The sequence below is a fragment of the Hoplias malabaricus genome, chromosome 2 (assembly GCF_029633855.1).
Source record: "Hoplias malabaricus isolate fHopMal1 chromosome 2, fHopMal1.hap1, whole genome shotgun sequence".
Classification (NCBI taxonomy): Eukaryota; Metazoa; Chordata; class Actinopteri; order Characiformes; family Erythrinidae; genus Hoplias; species Hoplias malabaricus.
Genome location: NC_089801.1, coordinates 11,609,824 through 11,631,924, shown reverse-complemented (window position 1 = coordinate 11,631,924; position 22,101 = coordinate 11,609,824). Strand labels below are relative to the sequence as shown.

The window sequence follows — 22,101 nt, the reverse complement described above, 5'->3', positions numbered from 1 at the left end:
AAGATGTGTCTCTTGTAACTAATTTTTAAGATCAACACTGACGCCTCATCATGTTCAATGCTTCTAGTGATTTAGATGATCAATGTACTTACCACTACTAAACCCCACAAATAAATGTAGACCGCTCAGCCTTCATGTTTCCTGAGACATCCTGTAACAAATTCACCAGACCCATGGTTAGAAAACATAAAATATACAAAATTAACTTACTTTTAGTTTTACACTTCTTATTCCATTAAAACATGACGATGAAGCACCACTGAAAACATTCCAAACTCAGGGTTTAGCACAGGGTTTGCAACAAAACAGGTTTCTCTGGTAAAAGTTCTAATGATAAATAACAATTGGGTTTTTAAATACAATTTCATGTACTGCCAGCCCAACCATGTTGATATTTATGAACGATAAAATTACAACTTGTGTACATACAGAAGTGAGTTAATGCTGTTCTACAATTAAAGAGTGAAAATTAAGTAAATAATAAATATGTTGGGCTGGTCACTGGTTCACAGAAATATGCAAAGTGTTTTGTGTGACCAAAGGCGCAATATCTTTTAGACTACACTCAAAGGAGTTCTTATTAAAATCACACGTCTCTTTATTCCTTGTTTTGGCAGTTTAGGGATTTTACATTCCAACTTAAAATGGCACACTGGGTTATTTTGTCATTATTTAAACACACAATAAAACTTCTAAAATTAATCTGGGTTTATGGAGACATAGCCCAGTTCAACCGTTCAGTAGTCATAAAATGTCTCACAGTATACCTTCCCTTAAAGTAATACTGATAAGTAGTTTGATACAACGGCTACGTCGACATATTTTAAGTGCATACAATGCGTATTTTGTAAGCCCCCCCCCCCCATTTATGGCCATAATGATGCGGGTTACTATTAAATCGGTTTTTAAAAATTTCCCCCCACTAGTTTTCGAAACGAACTGTTCGCACGACCATGCCACCCCAGGAAAAAAAAACACGATGGCGCAAACTAGAGGCTGAATTCCAAATCAATTCACTCCTTATGTAGTGCACTGTCCTAGACATGTAAATACGAATACTTCCCTCTAAATAGTGCATTGTATTCATCTAATAGAACAAGAAGAATGCATTGTGTCATATGTCGGACGGCACTATACCTTAAATGTTAAGACATTTGTTGTTCCCCGATTATAGTGAGTAACGACTGCTTTGCGATACAGCCAGGAACGGCACACACGCGGGTTCACTTAGCTGTCTTTGCCTTATAACGGCTTTACCTGTAAACAATACTGAAACGTTTTTTAAAAGCTCAGTTTTCAGTGTCTTAAAACGGGGTATGAACCATACTCCAGTATGATTCTTCTAGCTATCGCTAGTCAACTGGCTAGCTTACTGATGTCCGTTAGCTAGCTATTATATGCTGAGATATCATCCTTGTTTTGTGAAAAAAGTTTAATAACAGCAATAGTGTTGCTAACTTAATAATATCTTCACAGACTACATTAGAAAAACATACATATTACGATAATTACTCAGATGTTTTTCGATTTATGGTTTCACCTCATTTCAATGTGCTCGCGCCTCACTCTCTTCCACGTCCACAGACTGAGCTTCTGAGCATGCGCAACGCCTGTTCTACAGGAACTCCCGCGATTCACTCAGCACTGTTGCGTTGTTTTAAATCAAGCAGATTGTGCTGCTTTAACAAGTCTTCAGTTTGCGTTAAAACCGTTTAAGTGACCTACGTTCAAACTGGACACTAGGCACTTATCCGACATCTTGCATCCTTGTGTTGTATGAGTAAATCTAAAGTAATCTAAACCTTAAAAAACCTTCCAAAATTATTTTTCATTAGCCACTGTATATTGGTTGTTATTTAAGTTACATAATATAACTGTATTGTGGAGAGCATGATTTAACCATTAACCAAATCTAAGAAAATGCTTAACGATGTGTTATCTTCATTAAGTAATAATGATGTGTAATCTGTTGGCTGTCAAATTTACTAACCAAATGAAGGACAGAAATTACTATCTACTGACAATTTAAGTTTAGATGCAAAAGGTTAAAAGAACGACTGAAATTATTAAAAGCAGAACATTAACAGAGCTGATTTTGCACTAACTGGCAGAGTAAAAATATGTTGTAAAAGGGAGGATATTCTTAACAAATATCACACACAAATAGAACATGGCGTAGGCTACAGCCCCATAAAGAACCATAACTTATACTCACCGCATTCCACTCCTCTCCAAGAAAAAAATGGCGCTACTGCAGAGTTCACAGGCAAACACGAATATCCCGGATGTAGAGATTAATGAAGTCTGTTGAGTTTATTTAACAGCGCTGCATTGATCAAACATGCACTTATCAGTTAAAACTGACAACTCAACTGTTTTTCAAGCCAATAACCAAACTGACTTAATTTTCACACAATAACACACATTTGTTGACTAATTACAATGAAAAAAACTTAAATAAAAGCAACAACAGATTAAGTTCATTTTTTTCAGTGTATTAACCTTTTGTGCGCGAGCACACAGCACGAGGCGGAGAATATAGACTGTGTAGAAGTGTCGGAGTTTTAGGGCCATGGCGTTGAAGAAAAAAAAAACATTCCGAGTCAGAATTCAGCGGAGACCCTAAAGTCTCGTGGTGGAAAAATATTATTTAGAGACTTCCCTCAATTTAACAATCATTTTCAGGTTATCCGTCACTTGTTCGATTTCTCCTGTCCATTCCTTATTTACACATTACAACCACTTTTTAACTAAAACATTAATAGTTCAGGTCGAGGAGGAGTGAATCTGACGGGACTCCATTTCGTTTTTAACTGAGCGAGTTTGGCGCGGAACATTCAGCTGGAGGCGGGACAGTGGACTAATGTTGAGCGGCTCATAGCTGCGGCCAAAATCACATCTCATTCTCAAGAGAATTATTCAGTAAAATCCAACTGACCTGCTACTGTCTTTATGTATTAACTACCACATAAATAAATCAGATAAAACACATCGGGGCTTTTGTGGACAGAATTAAACCTGAAAATGAGATCAGGCAATACCTATATCGTCCACAAGAGGGCACCATAAGATTTAATCTGACACCTCATTCAATATAATGAGGCACTGCGTGATAATATGACACTAAAGGGATTTGTGACACCGATTTTTGCAAAAAGGACACATTTACACATCTAGTGAGTCTATTATTGCTGGTCAAAACCTAATATTGCCCAATTTGTCATGTCCATAACACAATGAATGCAATGTATGTTTGTAATTAATATTCACATAAATTACACTACTCCAAAGGAAAAAGGACATTTCCAGCTTTCATATGTCACCTTCATCTTGTATCTGTTTATTAAAAGTATTGTGCCTTATTTCATAGTCTACACTTTGCTGCAGACAGTACAGAATGAAGAAAATAGTTATCAACATACACCTACGCAAAAGGCTAAATTAATCAAATTATTACAAATAACGGATTACTAAATTCAGGGAAATAATTACTAAATTCAGGGAGCAGATTATTAAATTGAGGGAACCAATTTTGACTCTAAATAATGTTTTCCACCATGAGACTTTAGGGGCTCCATAGGATTCTGAGAATACAGTCAGAATAATTCTGAGAATGATGTCTGAATGTTTCTGAGACAAAAGTCAGTATATTTCGCTGCATATTTATTGTGGCAGGATACCGCAGCGTAATTGAGGAATACAGTGATTAGCTGAAGTCATATTTTTGTATAGATTTCAGGAATAAATCCTCTGTCCTTTGGCACATGAGGACCAGACTGTGATTAATGTTTAAACGCTGAATCAGTGCAAGAACAAGAGGACATGTAGTTTCACAGGATACAATTAATGATCACGAAAATGATCAATCCAGAGGCAGTGGAACTCCGGCATGCCGGTTACATTGCGCTATGGCTTATAGAGTTGTACATTAAACTAAAGCCCTGCTGCAGTCAGGGGCTGAACTGATGGGGTTTGTTTTCATGAGGATTAAAGCGTTTAATACATATTTATGTTTACTTCATTAACTGCTTCTTTCACAACTCACTCTATGGGACACAGACAGTGAGTCTGTCCGTCTACATATGACAATAAATAATAATCCCTAACTGTAAAGGAGAACTCAAGGCTTGTTGCGGACAGAATGGGTGTAGGTCATATATGGCGTTCGCCCCAGTGTACCGGTCAGAGTACAAATGACAGGACCCAAAGGTAACGTTATTGCACTTTACTGAGTCTTACAGGATTCAGATACAACACAATCATGCACATGTCACAGCAGGAATTATGTGATGAATTTGTACAACAGTTGTATATAAATGAGTGTGGTTCTGGAAATAAACATACATTGAACATAAATTACAAATTATTCAGGGCCTATTCTCTTGACATGTACATTGAGAAAACAGAAATAATATATAATAACAGCCTAAGCATGCTTGATAAGTAATTAAATGAATTTATCTCCAGTTACGTCTATATAGATATATTTAAATGAAAGTGGTCTCTCTGCGCCACTCTGAGCTCTCACAGTGCCACCATTTCCTGTAAAATGAACTGCTCAACAGTGACATGGTCCACCAAAGGCTTGGATGATGATCAAATATCTCACATATTTCACATTTCTGGAGGGAAATGTTCTGTTGCTCCAGAGTTTGAGGGCAGGACTGAATGCTCTGGAGAGAAGATCAGAAGTGGAGATGTTTCCTTGACTATATCACCTGTTGTGTACAATGACAGAGGCTGGTACTACTGCTCGTGTGATGGAAGTGACTACTGTGACCAGAAGATAGAAGTTCTATGTAAGGGGCACTGTAAAGTATCCAAATATACTAATTATAAATATAAACACAATGTATAATTTGACATGATTTGAAAATGAAGCTGATATTCATTGATTATTGTTTTTATGATTCATTACAGTTCCCACTGTTGTAAATGTGTTTGTTGGAGCTCAGGCTACACTTCCATGCTTCGCTGAAACGGACAAATACTCAGACTTCTCCTCCATCTACATTCAGTGGGAAAAAGACCAAAAGCTGTTGGTGAAAGTTGAGAATGGAGTGATTTCATATGGTTCTGGATTTGAGCAGAGGGCCATGGTGTCAACAGAAGGTTACAAAAAGGGGGAACCCTTTCTGAGCATCAACAATGTCAGATTCTCTGACTCCGGCTTGTTTAGATGCTCTCTTAAGGACGGAGCGTACGGATACCCACACGCAGTTTCTCTGACTGTTGAAGGTTATTATATTTTCATTTTGTCTTTTATCCCCCTGGAGTCTGAGGCCTTTCAGCCATGTCTGAGGTGATTTGACATGCCTTGATATTTTATCAAAATTCACCTACCTAAAAAAGGTTTGTTCCCAAAAAGTCACACTTGCTAATATTCAGCACAAACCCAGCAACAATAAAGTGAGAGAAGTCTGTATGTCATTCATCTGTTGTTTGTTTAAATTAACTCTAAACATGAATTCCCAAAAAAAAATATTCAAAGTTGCTGATATATAGTGAAAAAGCTCTGAAGGTTGTAGACGTGTGTTGGCTACACACTGGTGTTACAGCTTTCTGATATTTTAATTAGTTTTTCTTCAATATTGCCTTTAATCCAATGTGACACTGTATTCATGATTATTCATGAGATAGGTGTGAATCACAGGTTAGAAATACCTTCCCCACTGTCAAAAATAATGGCCCATTAGCCCCCACCCACTCCATCAGTGAGACCAACTGAATTGCTTGTTTGTAAAAGGTGGTATTTTTTTTTTTGTATCTGCTAAATAACTGCTTTGGAGCAACAAAGACAATAATATGAGCTACAGACGACTGATTGAAAGCAGCAGAGAGCATCCAAACTTTACTACAAGCCGTTTTTCCCCTCTATCAACAAAGCTCTGTGCCTCTGGGCAATTACTAAACATTACCATCAGCTTTTCCTTTGCTGTTTTCAGTGTGAAAACAGCCATGTGTTTGTGTTTATATCACTAAAATTAGAGTTTTCACACATCGGAATCCTCCAATAAGAGTGCCTGTATTAGCATGTTATTATCATATGAATATGAATGGGTGGGCCATCAAGGCGTGCTGTCTGAGTCTCAGAGAGAGACATGCCACTTGTTACTTATCTTTCTATAACAACCAGTTAAAAATATTTTACTTTTCTACGTTCATATATTTGACAAGTAGATCCTTTAATGTTTCTGGGAGTATGTTTATGTTTCTAGACAAAAACTGTCTGAGCTGCGTAGCTAAGTGTTTTGGCACAAATTCTGATGTATCCGGTCAGCAGGAGCGCAGACTCCAGAAGGTGACACAGAGTCACTTTTTAAAAGAACTACTAACAAACCAGCTACAGTGGATGCCATCCATTATTTATTCATTTGTCATTTGTTGTTAGCATTATTGTGCTAGACAAATATAAATTACACGTCTCTGTTTTCACGCACAGCTCATTGGTTTGAACACTATATAAAGGAGGGTGACTCTGTCTCTCTGGATCCTCCCAACTCCAGTGATGATGCAGTTCTCACAGGATGGTGGAAACACTGCAGAGTCCTGGATGTGCACCAAACCAAAGGAAGACTCTTTTCATTGTAAACCAGACTACGAGCAGAGAGCCTCCATCCTGAATAACGCTGTGGTGCTGAGTAAACTCTCAGCGTCTGACAGTGGAACCTACACCATCACAGACATCAGAACAAATGAAGTGGTGGGCGTTCACAGACTAAATGTTATTGGTTAGTGCTAGGGATTTATACGTGAGTAAAAGAATTTTGTAATCAATACGGAATTTAACTGGAAGCCAGTGAAGGGCCGATAAGACTGGGCTGATATGATCAAATTTTCTAGTTTTAGTGAGGACCCTGGCTGCAGCATTTTGAATTAACTGGAGTTTACTCAAGTTTCTGCTGGAGCATCCTGATAAAGTGCATTGCAATAATCTAATCTTGATGTAATAAAAGCGTGAACTAATTTTTCCGCATCTGGGAGGGATAAGGAATTTCTTAACTTAGCGAGGTTCCGAAGATGTAGGAAAGCTGTTCTTGTAATGTTACCTATATGCTGATCAAATGATAGATCTGAATCAATTATAACACCCAGATTGTTAGCTGATGAGCTAGGGAGAACAGGGAAGTCAAAATTATATATTAAGTCTGATACCTTATTTATAGCAGGTTTTGGACCTAGAAGGAGAACCTCGGTTTTGTCGCTGTTTAGCAGAAGGAAATTGTAAGATGACCAATGCTTCACTTCTTTAACACAGTCCTCCATTTTCTTTAGTGTAGGTTTGTCATCTGGTTTGGCTGATATGTATAACTGTGTGTCATCTGCGTAACTGTGGAAGGTAATGCCATGCCTGCTAATAACTCTGCCCAGTGGCAGCATGTATAATATGAATAGTAAAGGTCCTAAAATGGAGCTTTGGGGAACTCCAAATCTCATTTTTGTATGAGTAGAAGAAGCATTATTTACTTTTACAAACTGATAGCGATCTGTGAGGTAAGACTTAAACCATGATAGGGCTGTTCCTGTTATTCCAACCATGTTTTTTAATCTTTCTTGCAGAATAGTATGATCAGTTGTATCGAAAGCTGCACTGAGGTCTAGTAGAACTAGCATGGATACGCAGCCTTGATCAGAGGCGAGAAGAAGGTCGTTTGTTATCTTAACTAAAGCTGTTTCGGTGCTATGGTGTGGCCTAAAACCAGATTGAAATTTTTTCATATATGTTATTCTTATGCAAGTATGACCTAAGTTGTTGGGCCACAACTTTTTCTAAGATCTTAGATATGAAGGGAAGGTTAGAGATGGGTCTGTAATTGGATAGTACACTACGATCAAGATTCGGTTTCTTGATCAGGGGTTTAATAACTGCTAGTTTAAATGCTTTGGATATGTGACCCAGTCTAAGGAACAAATTTATGATTGTTAAAAGGGGATTGATTATGACTGGTAATACTTCTTTAAATAGTTTTGTTGGTATTGCATCAAGTGTGCAGGTCGTACAATTTGACGAGTAGATGATTTTCTCCAGTTCTAGCTGTGGTAGTGGGTCAAAGTCCTCTAGTCTTTCTTCTATATTTTGTTCTATATCATCCACACCAGATGACAGACAGGCTGGATTTAGTAATATGGTATTCATTGTTTGTCTAATATTTTCAATCTTATTGTTAAAAAAGTCCATAAAAGCATTGCTGGTGTGAATGGCTGGGATCTGTGGATCAGTAGCTGCCCGATTGTTTGTAAGTTTAGAGATTACATTAAAGAGTGCTCTAGGATTGTGTTTATTATTTTCAATCAGTGAGGACAGATGTGCTGAACGTGCATTGATGAGTGCCCTTCTATATTGGATAAGGCTGTCTTTCTAGGCACAGTGAAATACTTCCAGTTTAGTCAACCGCCATTTCCGCTCTAATTTCCTTACGGTTTGTTTTAGGGTGAGTGTTTCTTCATTATACCAGGGACCGAGTTTTTTCTGTTGTAGCTTTTTACGCTTAAGTGGTGCTACACTATCTAAAGTTGATCGAAGTGTGTTATCTAAGTAGTCTGTTAGTCTGTCCAGCTCCAGTGGGTCTGCTGGACTACTGACTGAGGTCAATAAATCAGTGATGTTTTCAGTAAATTTAGGGGCTGTAGATGGGGTTAGTGAGCGCTTTAGATAATAATGTGGGCATGTACATTTTTTAATATCTAAACTCAGTTCATATGAAATTAGGTAGTGGTCTGAGACCGTGGAAGACGGAGGGAGAATATTTAGGTTTTTTATGTTCGTGCCCAGGGTCAAAACCAAGTCTAGTGTGTGATTACAATAATGAGTAGGACCTGATACATTTTGTGTGAACCCAACAGAATCTATGATTGATGTGAACGCCTTTTTTAGGGGATCATCACTTTTCTCAAAATGAATGTTAAAGTCTCCTACAATTATTAACTTATCACAGGACACTGCTAAATTAGCAGCTAGTTCACCAAATTATTTTATAAATTCTGAATAGGGCCCTGGTGGTCTATAAATGTTTAAAAAGGAGATAGTGTTCTTATTTGTGGCGGGGTTAATTATGTTAATGTACATAATTTCGAAGGAAGTACAGTTGTAACCATGTTTTTGGTTAATAATTAAATTATTTTTGTAAATTATACATAATCCACCCCCTTTGCCCGTCAGTCTGGGGCTGTGTACATATTTATAGCCTGTAGGAGTGACTTGATTTAGTGCTAAATATTCATCATTTCTGACCCAAGTTTCACTAAGGCATAAAACTTCAAACTTCTGATCCATTATTATTTCATGTATAATGACTGCTTTAGAGTTAAGTGCTCTTATATTGATTAGGCCAAACTTTAGGTCTGTGGGATGGTACTACCCTCTGTTTCTGATGGTTTAATAGTGATTAGGTTATTGGTGCACGCTGTTTGATATTTTCTGGGTTTAAGTTTGATTCGGGGGACAGACACAGTCTTGATACTGTAACAAATTTTTATATTTCTTAAAGCAAGCTTTGTAGATATACCCTTACTATGGGCAAACAAATGGCCATTATCTGTAAGTGTATCCTTAAAATCACTTACCTGTTCGCTGTGTAATCTACTTGCCTGGTTTGTGCTGGTGGGTGGGGTTAGTCAAGCCTGGCGAAGAACATCCTCGATGTTCCCAGAGAGAACTGCAGAACCTAGACGACTAGGGTGAAGCCCATCCTGGCGGTAGAGGGCAGGTCGTTCCTGAAAACACTCCCAGTGGTCGACATAGTCCACGCCGACAGTGCCACACCAAACCCGGAGCCAGGAGTGGAGTGCGAAGAGCCTGCTGTACGCCTCACATCCTCGTCTGTAGGTGGGTAGGGGGCCGGAGACGACGATCCTGGCGTCCGTCTTCTTCCGAGCGGTATCCAGAAGCGAACGGTAGTGCTCCTTCAGGACCTCGCTGCAGCGGGCAGAAGTGTCGTTCGTCCCCACGTGGAGAACGACGGTGCCGAGGTCCTCATGCTGCCGCAGCGCCGAGGGAAGTCGCCTGGCAACATCCAGGACACGAGCACCTGGAAGACAGGACACAGTAGCGTTACTCTTTGTGCCTGAGACTCTTAAATGTCTGACTATAGAGTCGCTGATGATAAGAACACCGCCCTGTTTAGCTCTCGGTGCCGGTTCCGGAGCAGGTGAGGGCCAGGAGCTGAGCACCTCAAACCGGTTAGTAGAGGTGAAGACTGGCTGCGGAAGAGGGGGAGACGACCTTGGCTTCCCACGCCCACGCTGACGCTCCCAGCTCGGGGCTGGAGTGAAGATGGCCGTCCCGGGGAGCCGTCGCGGCACAGGAGCTGGCGTGCCAACGGCCACGTAGGAGGCATCGCGAGTGGCCTCGGGCCTCGTCTTCTCCCGCTGGAGCTCCGTCTGCTTCTCCAGGAGACGCTGAATTCGACGGCCCAACTGCTCGAGCTCCGTGCTGAGCCTGGAAAGAGATCGTTTGCCATAATCAGGAGAGAAGGAGTTATTAATTGAGAGAAGTTATTAATATGAAAACAACAATAATAAAATGGTAGTGCTATTTAACAGTGTACAACTAACACTAAGCACAACTAATAAGGATAAGTTAACAAGGTATTAACAGTAAAGACTTTAAGTAAAGAGAGTTACTTAGGAACAGTACTAAACAGCAGCAAGCAAACAAACAAACTGAGCATGCGAACTGTCAGCCAGAAATGACGACATCAATGACGACTGCTGACTGATTTTTCAATCCCCCGCCCACAACACGACACCGCACTTTTGCTTGGAAGACAGCCACAAGCTCATTGTTCAAAGTGAAAGTGAATGAATTAAAACAGGAACACGTGCTACTGCTGTCAGTTTTAGAATAATCATTTAATAATTCAGTGTAGCTCTAGATTCTTTTCACTTGTGAAGTTCTGTTGTTTCAGCACACTACAGACAATGCTGCATGGAAAGTGGATATATATCACTTTGGGTGAGTTTTCACAATCTCACTATTACATGATACAAGTCAGATCTCACTCCCCCACAGATGCACATGGGACATACATTTTGTTAAAAATGGTCTCTAAGTTTACATCTGATACACAAATTGAAAAATTGAAATTGTTAACTTTCACAGATCACATGAAATATTTCAAGAGAGTCTTGTATAAACAGGAAGGATTCACCAGCTTAGGGTTTTGTTTGTTATTTTGACCAGTCTGCTCACATGTCAATTTTTAGGTATAGATGAGACTAGATAAACATTTCTAAGCCAAATTACTGAAAATCATTACTGGAAGGGACGAGAAGTGAATGCATGTGTAGATTTAACCAACTCATCAGGGGACACAATTGAGGGGGAAGTTTGTGAGTTGCTGTCTGATGGGAATGTCCTGAATAATAGATCTGACACAGAGTCCAGGACTTTGAATCCCAAAACTGATACTGTATTTTTTAATTGAAAAACCGCAGCTCAATAGTACCTATAAACAACTTTTGTAAAAAAAAAAAAAAAAAGGAATAAATGCTTATTTGACAGTATTGCTGTGCAATGATCTCTTAACATTGTATAAACCGGTTAGACATTTACTGTAATGATCTTTATTCTTTGTTTTAGACACACAATGCTCATAGCTCAGTGTAACACACAATGCTCTCAGTGTAACATTGAGTGTGGAGCAGTAGAACTCTATTGTGATTGAGTGTCCTCCAATATGTGATGCAAATGTAATTATCCAACTTGAGTACCGGAGAGTCCTGCAGTAAAACATTCCCAGAAGAGTAGAACTGCTGTGAAAAACAGCCTCTTTATTTATACTACTGATTACAGAAGATATATTGGATGAGCAGGTGTCCATACAGTGAGTTCTTCAGAAAAGTGTATTTCGTCTTGTTCTTGAAATGATTTAACTTAACACTAAATGTATTTTCTTTTCCAGTCCTGATTGCTGTTGTTTCAGTCATCAATGCAGTTACAGTAACGCTCGGACACAGTGCCACCATTTCTTGTAAACAGAACTGCACTACAGTAAAATGGCAGACTAATAACAAAGAGATTCTTCGGTTTTCTGGAGGGAAATGTACTGTTGCTCCAGAGTTCTGAATGCTCAGGACTGAATGCTCTGAAGAGAAAATCAGAAGTGGAGATCTTTCCTTGATTATATCATCTGCTGTGTACAATGACCGAGGCTGGTACTACACAATGTGTGATGGAAAGGACCACTGTGACCAGAAACTAGAAGTTCTAAGTAAGTTCTGACCTTAAGCTTTTCCAGTCGACTGCACTCAGTGTCCAAAGTGTTTATATAACGTCAAGGATGGAGTCTCCCAGGACTTGATTAACCAAAGCTTGGCCAAGTCTGGACTTAATCCATGCCTAGAAAAATAGGACTACAGGTCAGTTTCCTGGACATGGTCTGGGCCTGGACTACACAGGATATTTCAATTCAGAATTAACTCCAGATGTAGAAGTTAAGTTAGTTGTTCCATTGGAAGGAGAATATACTCCAATATAACACTTCCAGGTCCAAGAATAATAAGATTTTTATTTTAGAACAGAAATTTGATGAAGCTTATAAAATTGATATTTATTATTGTTTTTATGTTTCATTACAGTTCCCACTGTTGTAAATGTGTCTGTTGGAGCTCAGGCTACACTTCCATGCTTCGCTGAAACGGACAAATACTCAGACTTCTCCTCCATTCACATTCAATGGGAAAAAGACACCAAGTTGGTGGTGAAACTTGAGAATGGAGTGATTTCGTATGGTTCTGGATTTGAGCAGAGGGCCATGGTGCCAACAGAAGGTTACAAAAAGGGGGACCTCTCTCTGACCATCAACAATGTCAGATTGTCTTACTTCTCTCGTACGGATACCCACACGCAGTTTCTCGGACTGTTGAAGGTTATTATATTTTCATTTTATATTAGTTTTAAAACTGAAAATGTAAAAATCTAAATAGGAAAAAAGAGTTGCATTCTGTTGTGCCATGTGAAAGCATTTATGGCACTGGCCAGAAGACCAGTGTTCACACCTGGAATAACTGGTCAGAAATATGATGCCCCTAAGAGACAAAAATGAGTGAGTGTCCATCACCATTTGTGCAAAAATTGGAATTTTAAGTGTACCCTTTTTTTAAAAACACAAGAATAATATGAAATACATCACTGTCATATGTTTACAGTATCAGTTACAGAACTTCTATAACAGTATCTTTGGTGAAGTCAGTAACAGTGAACTGACAATCAGCTGATCAACCTGCTATATTCTGTTGTAGAAATCTATAAACATTGCCGGTATAAAAGAAACACTAAACTAGCTGTGGCTAAAGTAGTGTCTAGCAAACCAGCTGCAGTGGATGCAATCCATTATTTATTAATTTGTATATTATGGTTCGCATTACTGTGTGAGTCAAATATAAATTACACGTCTCTGTTTTCTCCCACAGTTCATCGGTTTGAACACTATATAAAGGAGGGTGACTCTGTCTCTCTGGATCTAGTCCTCCCAACTCCAGTGATGATGCACTTCTCACAGGACGGTGGAAACACTGCAGAGTCCTGGATGTGCATCAATCCAAAAGAAGACTCTTTTCATTGTAAACCAGACTACGAGCAGAGAGCCTCCATCCTGAATAACGCTGTGGTGCTGAGTAAACTCTCAGAGTCCGACAGTGGAATGTACACCATCACAGACATCAGAACAAATGAAGTGGTGGGCGTTCACAAACTAACAGTCATTGGTAAGTATTTAAAGCTGCCCTGCTTGTTATTCAGCATTACATTAGAGCTGTTCATTCATTATCTGTAACTGTTTATCCAATTCAGGGTCGCGGTGGGTCCAGAGCCCACCTGGAATCATAGGGCGCAAGGTGGGAATACACCCTGGAGGGGGCGCCAGTCCTTCACAGGGCAACACACACACACACACATTCACTCACACCTACGGACACTTTTGAGTTGCCAATCCACCTGCAACATGTGTTTTTGGACTGTGGGAGGAAACCGGAGCACCCGGAGGAAACCCACGCGGACACGAGGAGTCACTCGGAGCAGGAATCGAACCCACAGCTGTGTGACTGCGACACTACCTGCTGCGCCACCGTGTCGCCCTACTGTTATTTTCAGTTTTTGTAGTACAGTAATCCCTCGCTACTTCGTGGTTCATCTTTCACAGATTCGCTACTTCCCGGGTTTTTTCAAATGGGCTTTTTTATTATTTACATGTATTAGACTAGGCCTGTAGGTGAGAAAATATATCATTTACAAGTATTTCTTACGTACAGTACATTTATTGTTCATGTCCACATCCGAGTGAAATTTGTTTACACTAAATCACAGCTTAGGAATTACTCTATTAAAGAAACTGGTAGGATATCACATGTAGTTCCAGCTGAAGAACATTATAGAATGACTGTTTAATGCAAAGGGTGAGTAGTTAACAGTAACATGGAGGGTTTTAAAAGTCCAAATACTCGTTAAATACATAAAGAATTATCTTTCCTCTACTTCGCGGAAATTCGTTTTTTGTGGCTGGTCTTGGAACACATCCCCCACGAAATGTGAGGGATCGCTGTAATCAGGAAGTCCAGCAACTACCTTTTTAAAAAGAAGAAACACACACTTAAATGACTCATCGGGTCTCGATGATTGAAATATTCCTTGAAAGCCTTTACTGATATAAATTTGTATGTTGCTGTGAACAAAACAGTCAACGGAAACCAAAACCATCAACCCAGACTGGATTCAAAATCCCACCATAAAATTCATAAAAATCACAGGGTCCTCTAATTTGAGTGAATCAACTCATAATGTGGCTCATCTATGCCATCCTGGAGGAGCTGGACAACTTGGGCAAATTAAGATATTGCCACATGCTTTCAGTAATGCCAAGGACAGTAAAAAAATGCAAACCCAACAACAATCAGTCAGGAAGTATGAGAAGAGTGTAACTGTCTGTGGCCACCACCTGCACAACCAATCACTTTTTGGGGGGGTTTCTTGCCGTTGAGTGATATTCCTGAAGTTGCATTGGGTTTGTACTGTCATGATTAGGTTTTCCTTTAATAATAATAATAATAATAATAATAATAATTAATAATAACAATAATAATAATAATAATAATAATAATAAGCAAATTATTATTTGCTGTTTTGTTTTACTTAAGGAAAGGGTTCCAAACTTGGAAGACGGCTAACAGCATTACCAAAAGCGCTACAAAACTAAACAACTCGTGTTACAGAAGATCTTTTGTGGTAATTCAAACAGTGAATATAAACCTACAGAAAAGTAAAATTCCAGCCATGTTCAAACACCACTCATTCTCCTGCTTAAACATACCTGTAATGGTTGGCTCTGGTGCTGGGCCGTCTCTGACCACCAGAGGGAGACATTACTCCGACCCCAGAGTTAATCAGGCTCAATGTCCCACACCTGGGCAGAGGGTTTTATAAGCCCAAAGACATGGCGCTCAGTACAGGGTCTTTGTCTCTACTGCGGGTCAAAATATAGAGCCGGTAATTTGGTAAAAGAGCTAAGAGCTTTTGCACGTCCCCTTTCAATCCTTTTTTCGAGTGTCTCAATATTTATGCCTGGGTTTTTGCTTCTCTTCTCTCTCTCTCACTCTCTCTCTCTTCTACTCAAAAAAAACAAAAAAAAAAAAAAAAAAAACAACATTTCGTCCTTTTTTTTGTTCTGACTGCTCTTTGTTGTGAAAAATTATTTTATTACTTTGTGTTAGTGGACAGATATCCTTAAATGATTAGTTAAAATTAAGCATTTATAATTGTGTGAAATCCTGTACCCTATATGCATTTATATGAATGACTAACCAGTATTTACATTATGAATTACTTACACATGTAGTTAAACATTTTTGCTTGATTCTGCACTACTAACTCATATGATAATTACTCCTAAAGACATATTATAAGCTAACTTCACTATATGGCATGATAACTTGATATTTACACACAGTTTTAATTCTTAACGTCTAACCTTGAACAGATGTGCACTCCAGAATTGTAACGCACTGACATCATAGTGTTGGGCACTGAGGCGCTGATCTTTTGCTTCTGTTTGTGGCCTTGAAGTGTATTTCTGACTCCCTAAATTTTAGTCTCTAGGGAAAAAGTGCTGAGAAGAGAGGCCCATTGTCAGCCTGGCCAGATAATGAATGTCTTCAGGGTCACAACAGGCACCTGAATATTGCACTTGAAGAGCTGAGTACTAACACGTGAAATCATGCATATTAATATACGCTAATCAGCCAGAAACGCCTCACCACAGGCTATACGTCATCTGGGGTCTAACTTGGAGTCAGATCATGGGAGGTCAGAATTTTCACTTGGGAGGGGTATTAGACTGTTCTCAATGTGTGAATTCTCCTGGATCCAGTATTTTGTTAAATAAATACTTTGATTTGCTTTGAACTTCACTCGACTGGTGTCTGCGACTCTCTCGTAACGGACATGCCTCCCCCGAAGAGGGAGAGTGTATTTTGGACCTTTTTGTTATTTTCTCATGAGTTGGTAAATTTTAAATACTTTGAGAAAGGTCCAAAGAAACATTTTTATCTTCAGAGTGCTAGTTGTTTTACCCCTTTGTTTTGGTTAATCCCACCGTTACAATACAGTTCCACCTTCAAAGAGCCAGAGCTTCTGAACGTTTAAACCCCTGCTGTGTCTGATCCTCTTGTACCGTCACAGCAGACACCAACACCAACACGTCAGTGTCACTACAGCACTGACAATGATCCACCATCCAAACCATATCTCTGTGATGTTCCTGAACAGGGTGAAAAGGAGTAAACATTAGAGCTATCAATATATGGATTCCAGTCTGTAATTATATATATTTATATAGTTAATGTTCTAATGTAGGAAACGATACTCTTTAGCATTTATATATATATCTATATATATATAAAACTAAAGAATATCGTTTCCTACTGAATTTGAAATAAATAATAAGATCTAAAGAACTGCATTGTTGTTATGAAGAACACCTTACCCACATTAGAACATAGTTTCCATGTTTTCCCCGTGTCTGCGTGGGTTTTCTCCAGGGTCTCCGGTTTCCTCCCACAGTCCAAAAACATAGGGAGGTTAGGTGAATTGGCGTCTGTCTAATAACTGTTCTGCTGTGTGAGTGAATGAGTGTGTGTGTGTGTGTGAGTGAAAGAGTGTGTGCCCAGGTATGGATTGGCACTCTGTCCTGGGTAAAATCCTAGTGCCCGATGCAGTCCTCCAGGTGGACGGTCATTCCTGGTTGAGAGTATGCTGTGCGCGTTTGGCTGCCGCTTCTCACCAGTGTGTGGATTGAGTGTTCTGGGCGTTCTGAGCAGTGTGGATTGTAAAGCGTCCTTGGGTGTCTAGAACCGGCGCTATATAAGTGTAACGATAGAACATTAGCTAAATGAACAACAAGCAGCACGGCGGTGCAGCAGGTAGTGACACAGTCCAGGGGCCTGAAGTTTATGGGTTCAAGTCCTGCTCCGGGTTACTGTCTGTGAGGAGTTTGGTGTGTTCTTCCTGTGGGTTTCCACCAGGTGCTCTAATGTCCTTGTTCTTGGAGCACTATTTGGGGTTCGTGTTCAAAAGAGGCGAGAGCAGACGACGAGGGAAATAAATGGACATTTCTCAGTTGAGCAAAGTGAATGTAATAATATGACCTCAAAGCCCTGGACTGAGAAGACAGAATCTCTTCATTCCCAGCCTGAAGACCAGGAGGTAGATGTGCAAAACTACATGTAGATGTTTACATAAAACTGAAAGAAAAAATCTTATTTTATTTAAAATAGTATGGGAATGTGAAACCAGTAGTTAGGTAGATGTTGGACCAATATTACTTTGCTCTCTTATACACTAGATTCAAAATCAACATAAACAAAAATATTTTAGAATCACGGTTAGTCTCTACATTCACAAATGCTAAGATCAAATCACCATCTTGAAATTTTCTAAAACAAAATTCACACATACTTTTGGATATGATATTATCCCCAAGTATCCCCAAAAAGATTTAAATCTACTGAGTACACATAATATAAAATACAATATGTCATGAATGATGGGCACCACACGTCTGAACCAGAAGAAATCTCTAAGATAGTTATTACATTAGAAATATGCTACCTTATGCCAGAGAGTTCAAATCTGTACTGAAGATCAGGGTTTAGCCAGGAAAAGCAGTGATGCAGAAATGTAACATGTTTTACTACCGTGGTATACCCTTATCTAACTATATCTCTTAGTCCTCAGAAATTATTAGGACATTTTTAGAGACTTCAAAATCCCCGAAGGCGTAGTTATTATGTTTATTTTAAAGGTGCCTCTAAAAACGTGAAATAAATTCTGCCCAAAGATAAACTATTTAAAATATCCAGCACCTAGTTTATACAATGACTATTACGGTAACCACTGTGTCATTTGTTGAAATGCCATGTTATTTTTAGAATGCTTTCTCATCATTGTGAGAACCGTTTTCATTCTGTTATGAAGAGCAGTTCCGGGAAATGGTTTGGGGATTTTTTTTTTATTAGTTTCTTGGTTTTAATCATTCACACACCATTTTGGTATGACTAATGCATTTTTTTAATTTTATTTTTTGTTTTTTACAGTAAGCTCACCTTCAGCTTCATCAGTGCCGTCCATATGTGTAAAGACCAAACAGAAGTAGGGTGTCTGTTTAAAGAAGATGTAACTAATATTTTATGGTGCTTTTTACTGTTTTTCTTCATGTCATACATGAAAATTGTTCCACTTGTATTATTGTTTTTTAATTAAAAAAATAATAATAAAAAAACAAATAAAGATATGTTACATTAAACCAGTTATAAGTCTATTTACATTTGTGTGAGCCAATGAGAAAAATAAAACAAATCCAACATGAGCTCTGGCCAAGCTGAGTTATTTAACAGAGTGGAGATTTATGATGTGTGAGGGAGAGAGAGCATTAATCAAAGTGAATGAAACAGCAGCCTCTACATAAATAAAAACATAATTGGATAAGCCTCATTTAAATAAATAAATCAACAAACAGGCTGTATACTCAATGAAAGGATTCAACTTTGACACCTCCTCCTCCGCCCCGGACCTTCACGTGCTCATTGCCACGTGCCTGCGACGCTCTTTTTCAAATAAGTGGCAACGCGTTACCTGATGTCACCTGATGTTCAACAACGATTAGGAGCTATATTTATTTACAATCGCCTGCTGTTTCCGCACATTACAGACTCGATGCTGCACGGACAGAGATCAGTGCTTCCTCTCGGTAAGTTTCACCCAGGACTGAATCAGAGGTTCCAACTTTTGGAGTTTGTAGTACATTCCTAATTTGATATTCAAGTGGTGGGGTGCGGAAAATATTACCGGTTGATAACAACCCGGTCTCACACCTACTCGTGATATAGTCACATATCTAGGAGACTGCAATTCCTGACATAGTCGCATATTTTCGACATTTTATGCGACAATATCACAATCATAAGTGAATGGGCAATTACCATAGAAACACTATCCGACAGTAACACGAAAACTCTTCCTCATTACAGGCGTCATTTTATTATAATATTTCTCCTAAGCAGTGCTTATTATTGGTGTCCTACTTTAGCTTTAACTCTAACGAGAACATTTCTTTCACTTAACGTTATTTTGACTAATTTTCTAAAGGTTAATACTGAAAAGGACATTTCTCTAGCCATTATTTGATTCGATATTTTAGCAAATAATGAATTAGTAACATTATATTTTCCGGAAATAAAAATAAGACCGTGGTATTAACGGATGGTAATGACGCCTTAATGAGGAGTTTCCGTGTTACTGCCGTATAACACGGGGCACTGATATGTGTGTCATAAATGCGTTTCTATGGTAATTACACATTCACTTATAATTGTGATGTTGTCGCATAAAATGTCGAAAATATGCGACTATGTCACGAATTGCAGTCCCCTATATATGTCCCTATATCACGAGTAGGTGTGAGACTGGGTTGCATTATATTTTGCCAAAATGTCACGTTTCCATTTCGCGGAGTACATTTACTGAAAATAACAGGTGTTGTGGTCGATTCAGTTCCCCGTCCAGTTCATGTTTCTTGAGTCTGCGAGAACGCGCATTCAAGAAATCACCCTGCGCGCGACCGAATGCTACATCTACGGAATCCGAAACTCAACAAAAAGTACTAAATGACGAATAACACAATCCGCTTTGAAAAAAAAAAAAAAGATTTATGCAGCCTTTTCTTAATCATATTTTGTCTAATATAATTAAAAAAGCTAACGGAATTATTTGTGTGTTTTATTAAGTACAATAAAGACATTTTATGGACACAGTGAAATACGATTTTAATATTTTTTAAATGTTAATTGAGTGAATGAAACATTTATGCACGTCTATGTAATAGCCATTTACTCAGGGATTATTATCATTAAAATTAAAGAAAACAAACAAACAAAAAGGAGGCTGGATTTTAGTCAGGTGAAATAGTCTGTCCAGATCTGTTCCCCTGTCATAATCACCTTAAAGTAATCTTTTGTGATCTAGTACTAATGTGAATGAGACATTTAATGTAAAAGTAAAAGTGTTCCCCCTACAGAAATCTGTGTTTTTATATTCACTTACATGAATAACAGTGTATTATTAATTAATAATGACTAAATGTCTCACTCACATCAGTACTAGATCACAAAAGACTACTTTAAGGTGATTATGACAGGGGAACAGATCTGGACAGACTATTTCACCTTACTAAAATCCAGCCTCCTTTTTGTTTGTTTGTTTTATTTAATTTTAATAAAATCACCCTGCCTTTTTACTGGCCCTGCAGTAAAACATTCCCAGAAGAGCAGAACTGCTGTGAAAAACAGCCTCTTTGTTTATACTACTGATTACAGAAGATATATTGGATGAGCAGGTGTCCATACAGTGAGTTCTTCAGAAAAGTGTATTTCGTCTTGTTCTTGAAATGATTTAACTTAACACTAAATGTATTTTCTTTTCCAGTCCTGCTTGCTGTTGTTTCAGTCATCAATGCAGTTACAGTAAAGCTTGACCACAGTGCCACCATTTCTTGTAAACAGAACTGCACTACAGTAAAATGGCAGACTAATAACAAAAAGATTCTTCTGTTTTCTGGAGGGAAATGTACTATTGCTCCGGAGTTCGAGGGCAGGACTGAATGCTCTGAAGAGAAAATCAAAAGTGGAGATATTTCCTTGATTATATCGTCTGTTGTGTACAACGACCAAGGCTGGTACCACACAACGTGTGACGGAAAGGACCAATGTGACCAGAAGATAGAAGTTCTAGGTAAGTTCTGACCTTAAGCTTTTCCACTCAGTGTCCAAAGTGTTCATATAACGTCAAGGATGGAGTCACCCAGGACTTGATTAACCAAAGCTGGGCCAAGTCTGGACTTAATCCATGCCTGGAAATATAGGACTACAGGTCAGTTTCCTGGACAGGGTCTGGGCCTGGACTACACAGGATTTTTAAATTCAGAATTAATCCTAGATATAGAAGTTAAGTTAGTTGTTCCATTGAAGGGAGAATATACTCCAATATAACACTTCCAGGTCCAACAATAATACGATTTTTATTTTAGAACTGAAAATTGATGAAGCTTATGAAATGTTGAAAGCGGACATTTTTTATTCAGCCTGAACAGAACAATACAACTGTAGTACTCAGCAGACACAGTAGATGGAAGCTTCTCTATTAACCATTTAACAAATTACTGCTTCATATTTCAACACTCCCACTTAATTTTTTACAATGGTTGTAAGACATGAGGTAATGCTGAAATAATAAATTTAACTCAACTTGCACAAAAACTACCATATTATTCCTTTCCTGTTGATAGCTTTTCTTGTCTTGCTATATTTAAAAAACAAAATTTGCCCATTTTATAACACAACTAAATAGCAGGACATTCTATCACAGATTTACATTGGGAAAAAGTCCAATCTCTCTCTTAAGATACTCAAAGTTTTGTTTTGCAAGAGGTTTTGTCAAGATATCGGCCTTCATGCCATCTGTTGGACAGTATTCCAACTTTCTGCACACATTCACAAATGTAATGATAACAAATGTCTGTGCTTGGTTCTTTAATGGTTCATTGGATTCTTTGCAAT

General features: G+C 38.6%; 1 protein-coding gene across 3 annotated transcripts; it reads right to left on the bottom strand.

The window, feature by feature from the left end:
• Positions 1-2,713: 2,713 nt before the first annotated feature.
• Positions 2,714-10,759, bottom strand: LOC136687473 (uncharacterized). Of its 3 annotated transcripts, none has more exons than XM_066661920.1 (3): positions 10,624-10,759; positions 9,589-10,438; positions 2,714-4,773 (listed from the first exon to the last, which is right to left on the bottom strand). In XM_066661920.1, the coding sequence occupies exons 1-2, from the start codon at positions 10,668-10,670 to the stop codon at positions 9,616-9,618; spliced, it is 870 nt and encodes a 289-aa protein (XP_066518017.1). In that variant the 5' UTR covers positions 10,671-10,759; the 3' UTR covers positions 2,714-4,773; positions 9,589-9,615. The 3 variants fall into 3 exon arrangements, with proteins under 3 accessions (XP_066518017.1, XP_066518018.1, XP_066518016.1); XM_066661921.1 differs by having other exon boundaries at positions 2,714-4,673; XM_066661919.1 differs by lacking the exon at positions 2,714-4,773 and having other exon boundaries at positions 9,004-10,438.
• Between the last annotated feature and the right edge of the window lie 11,342 nt (positions 10,760-22,101).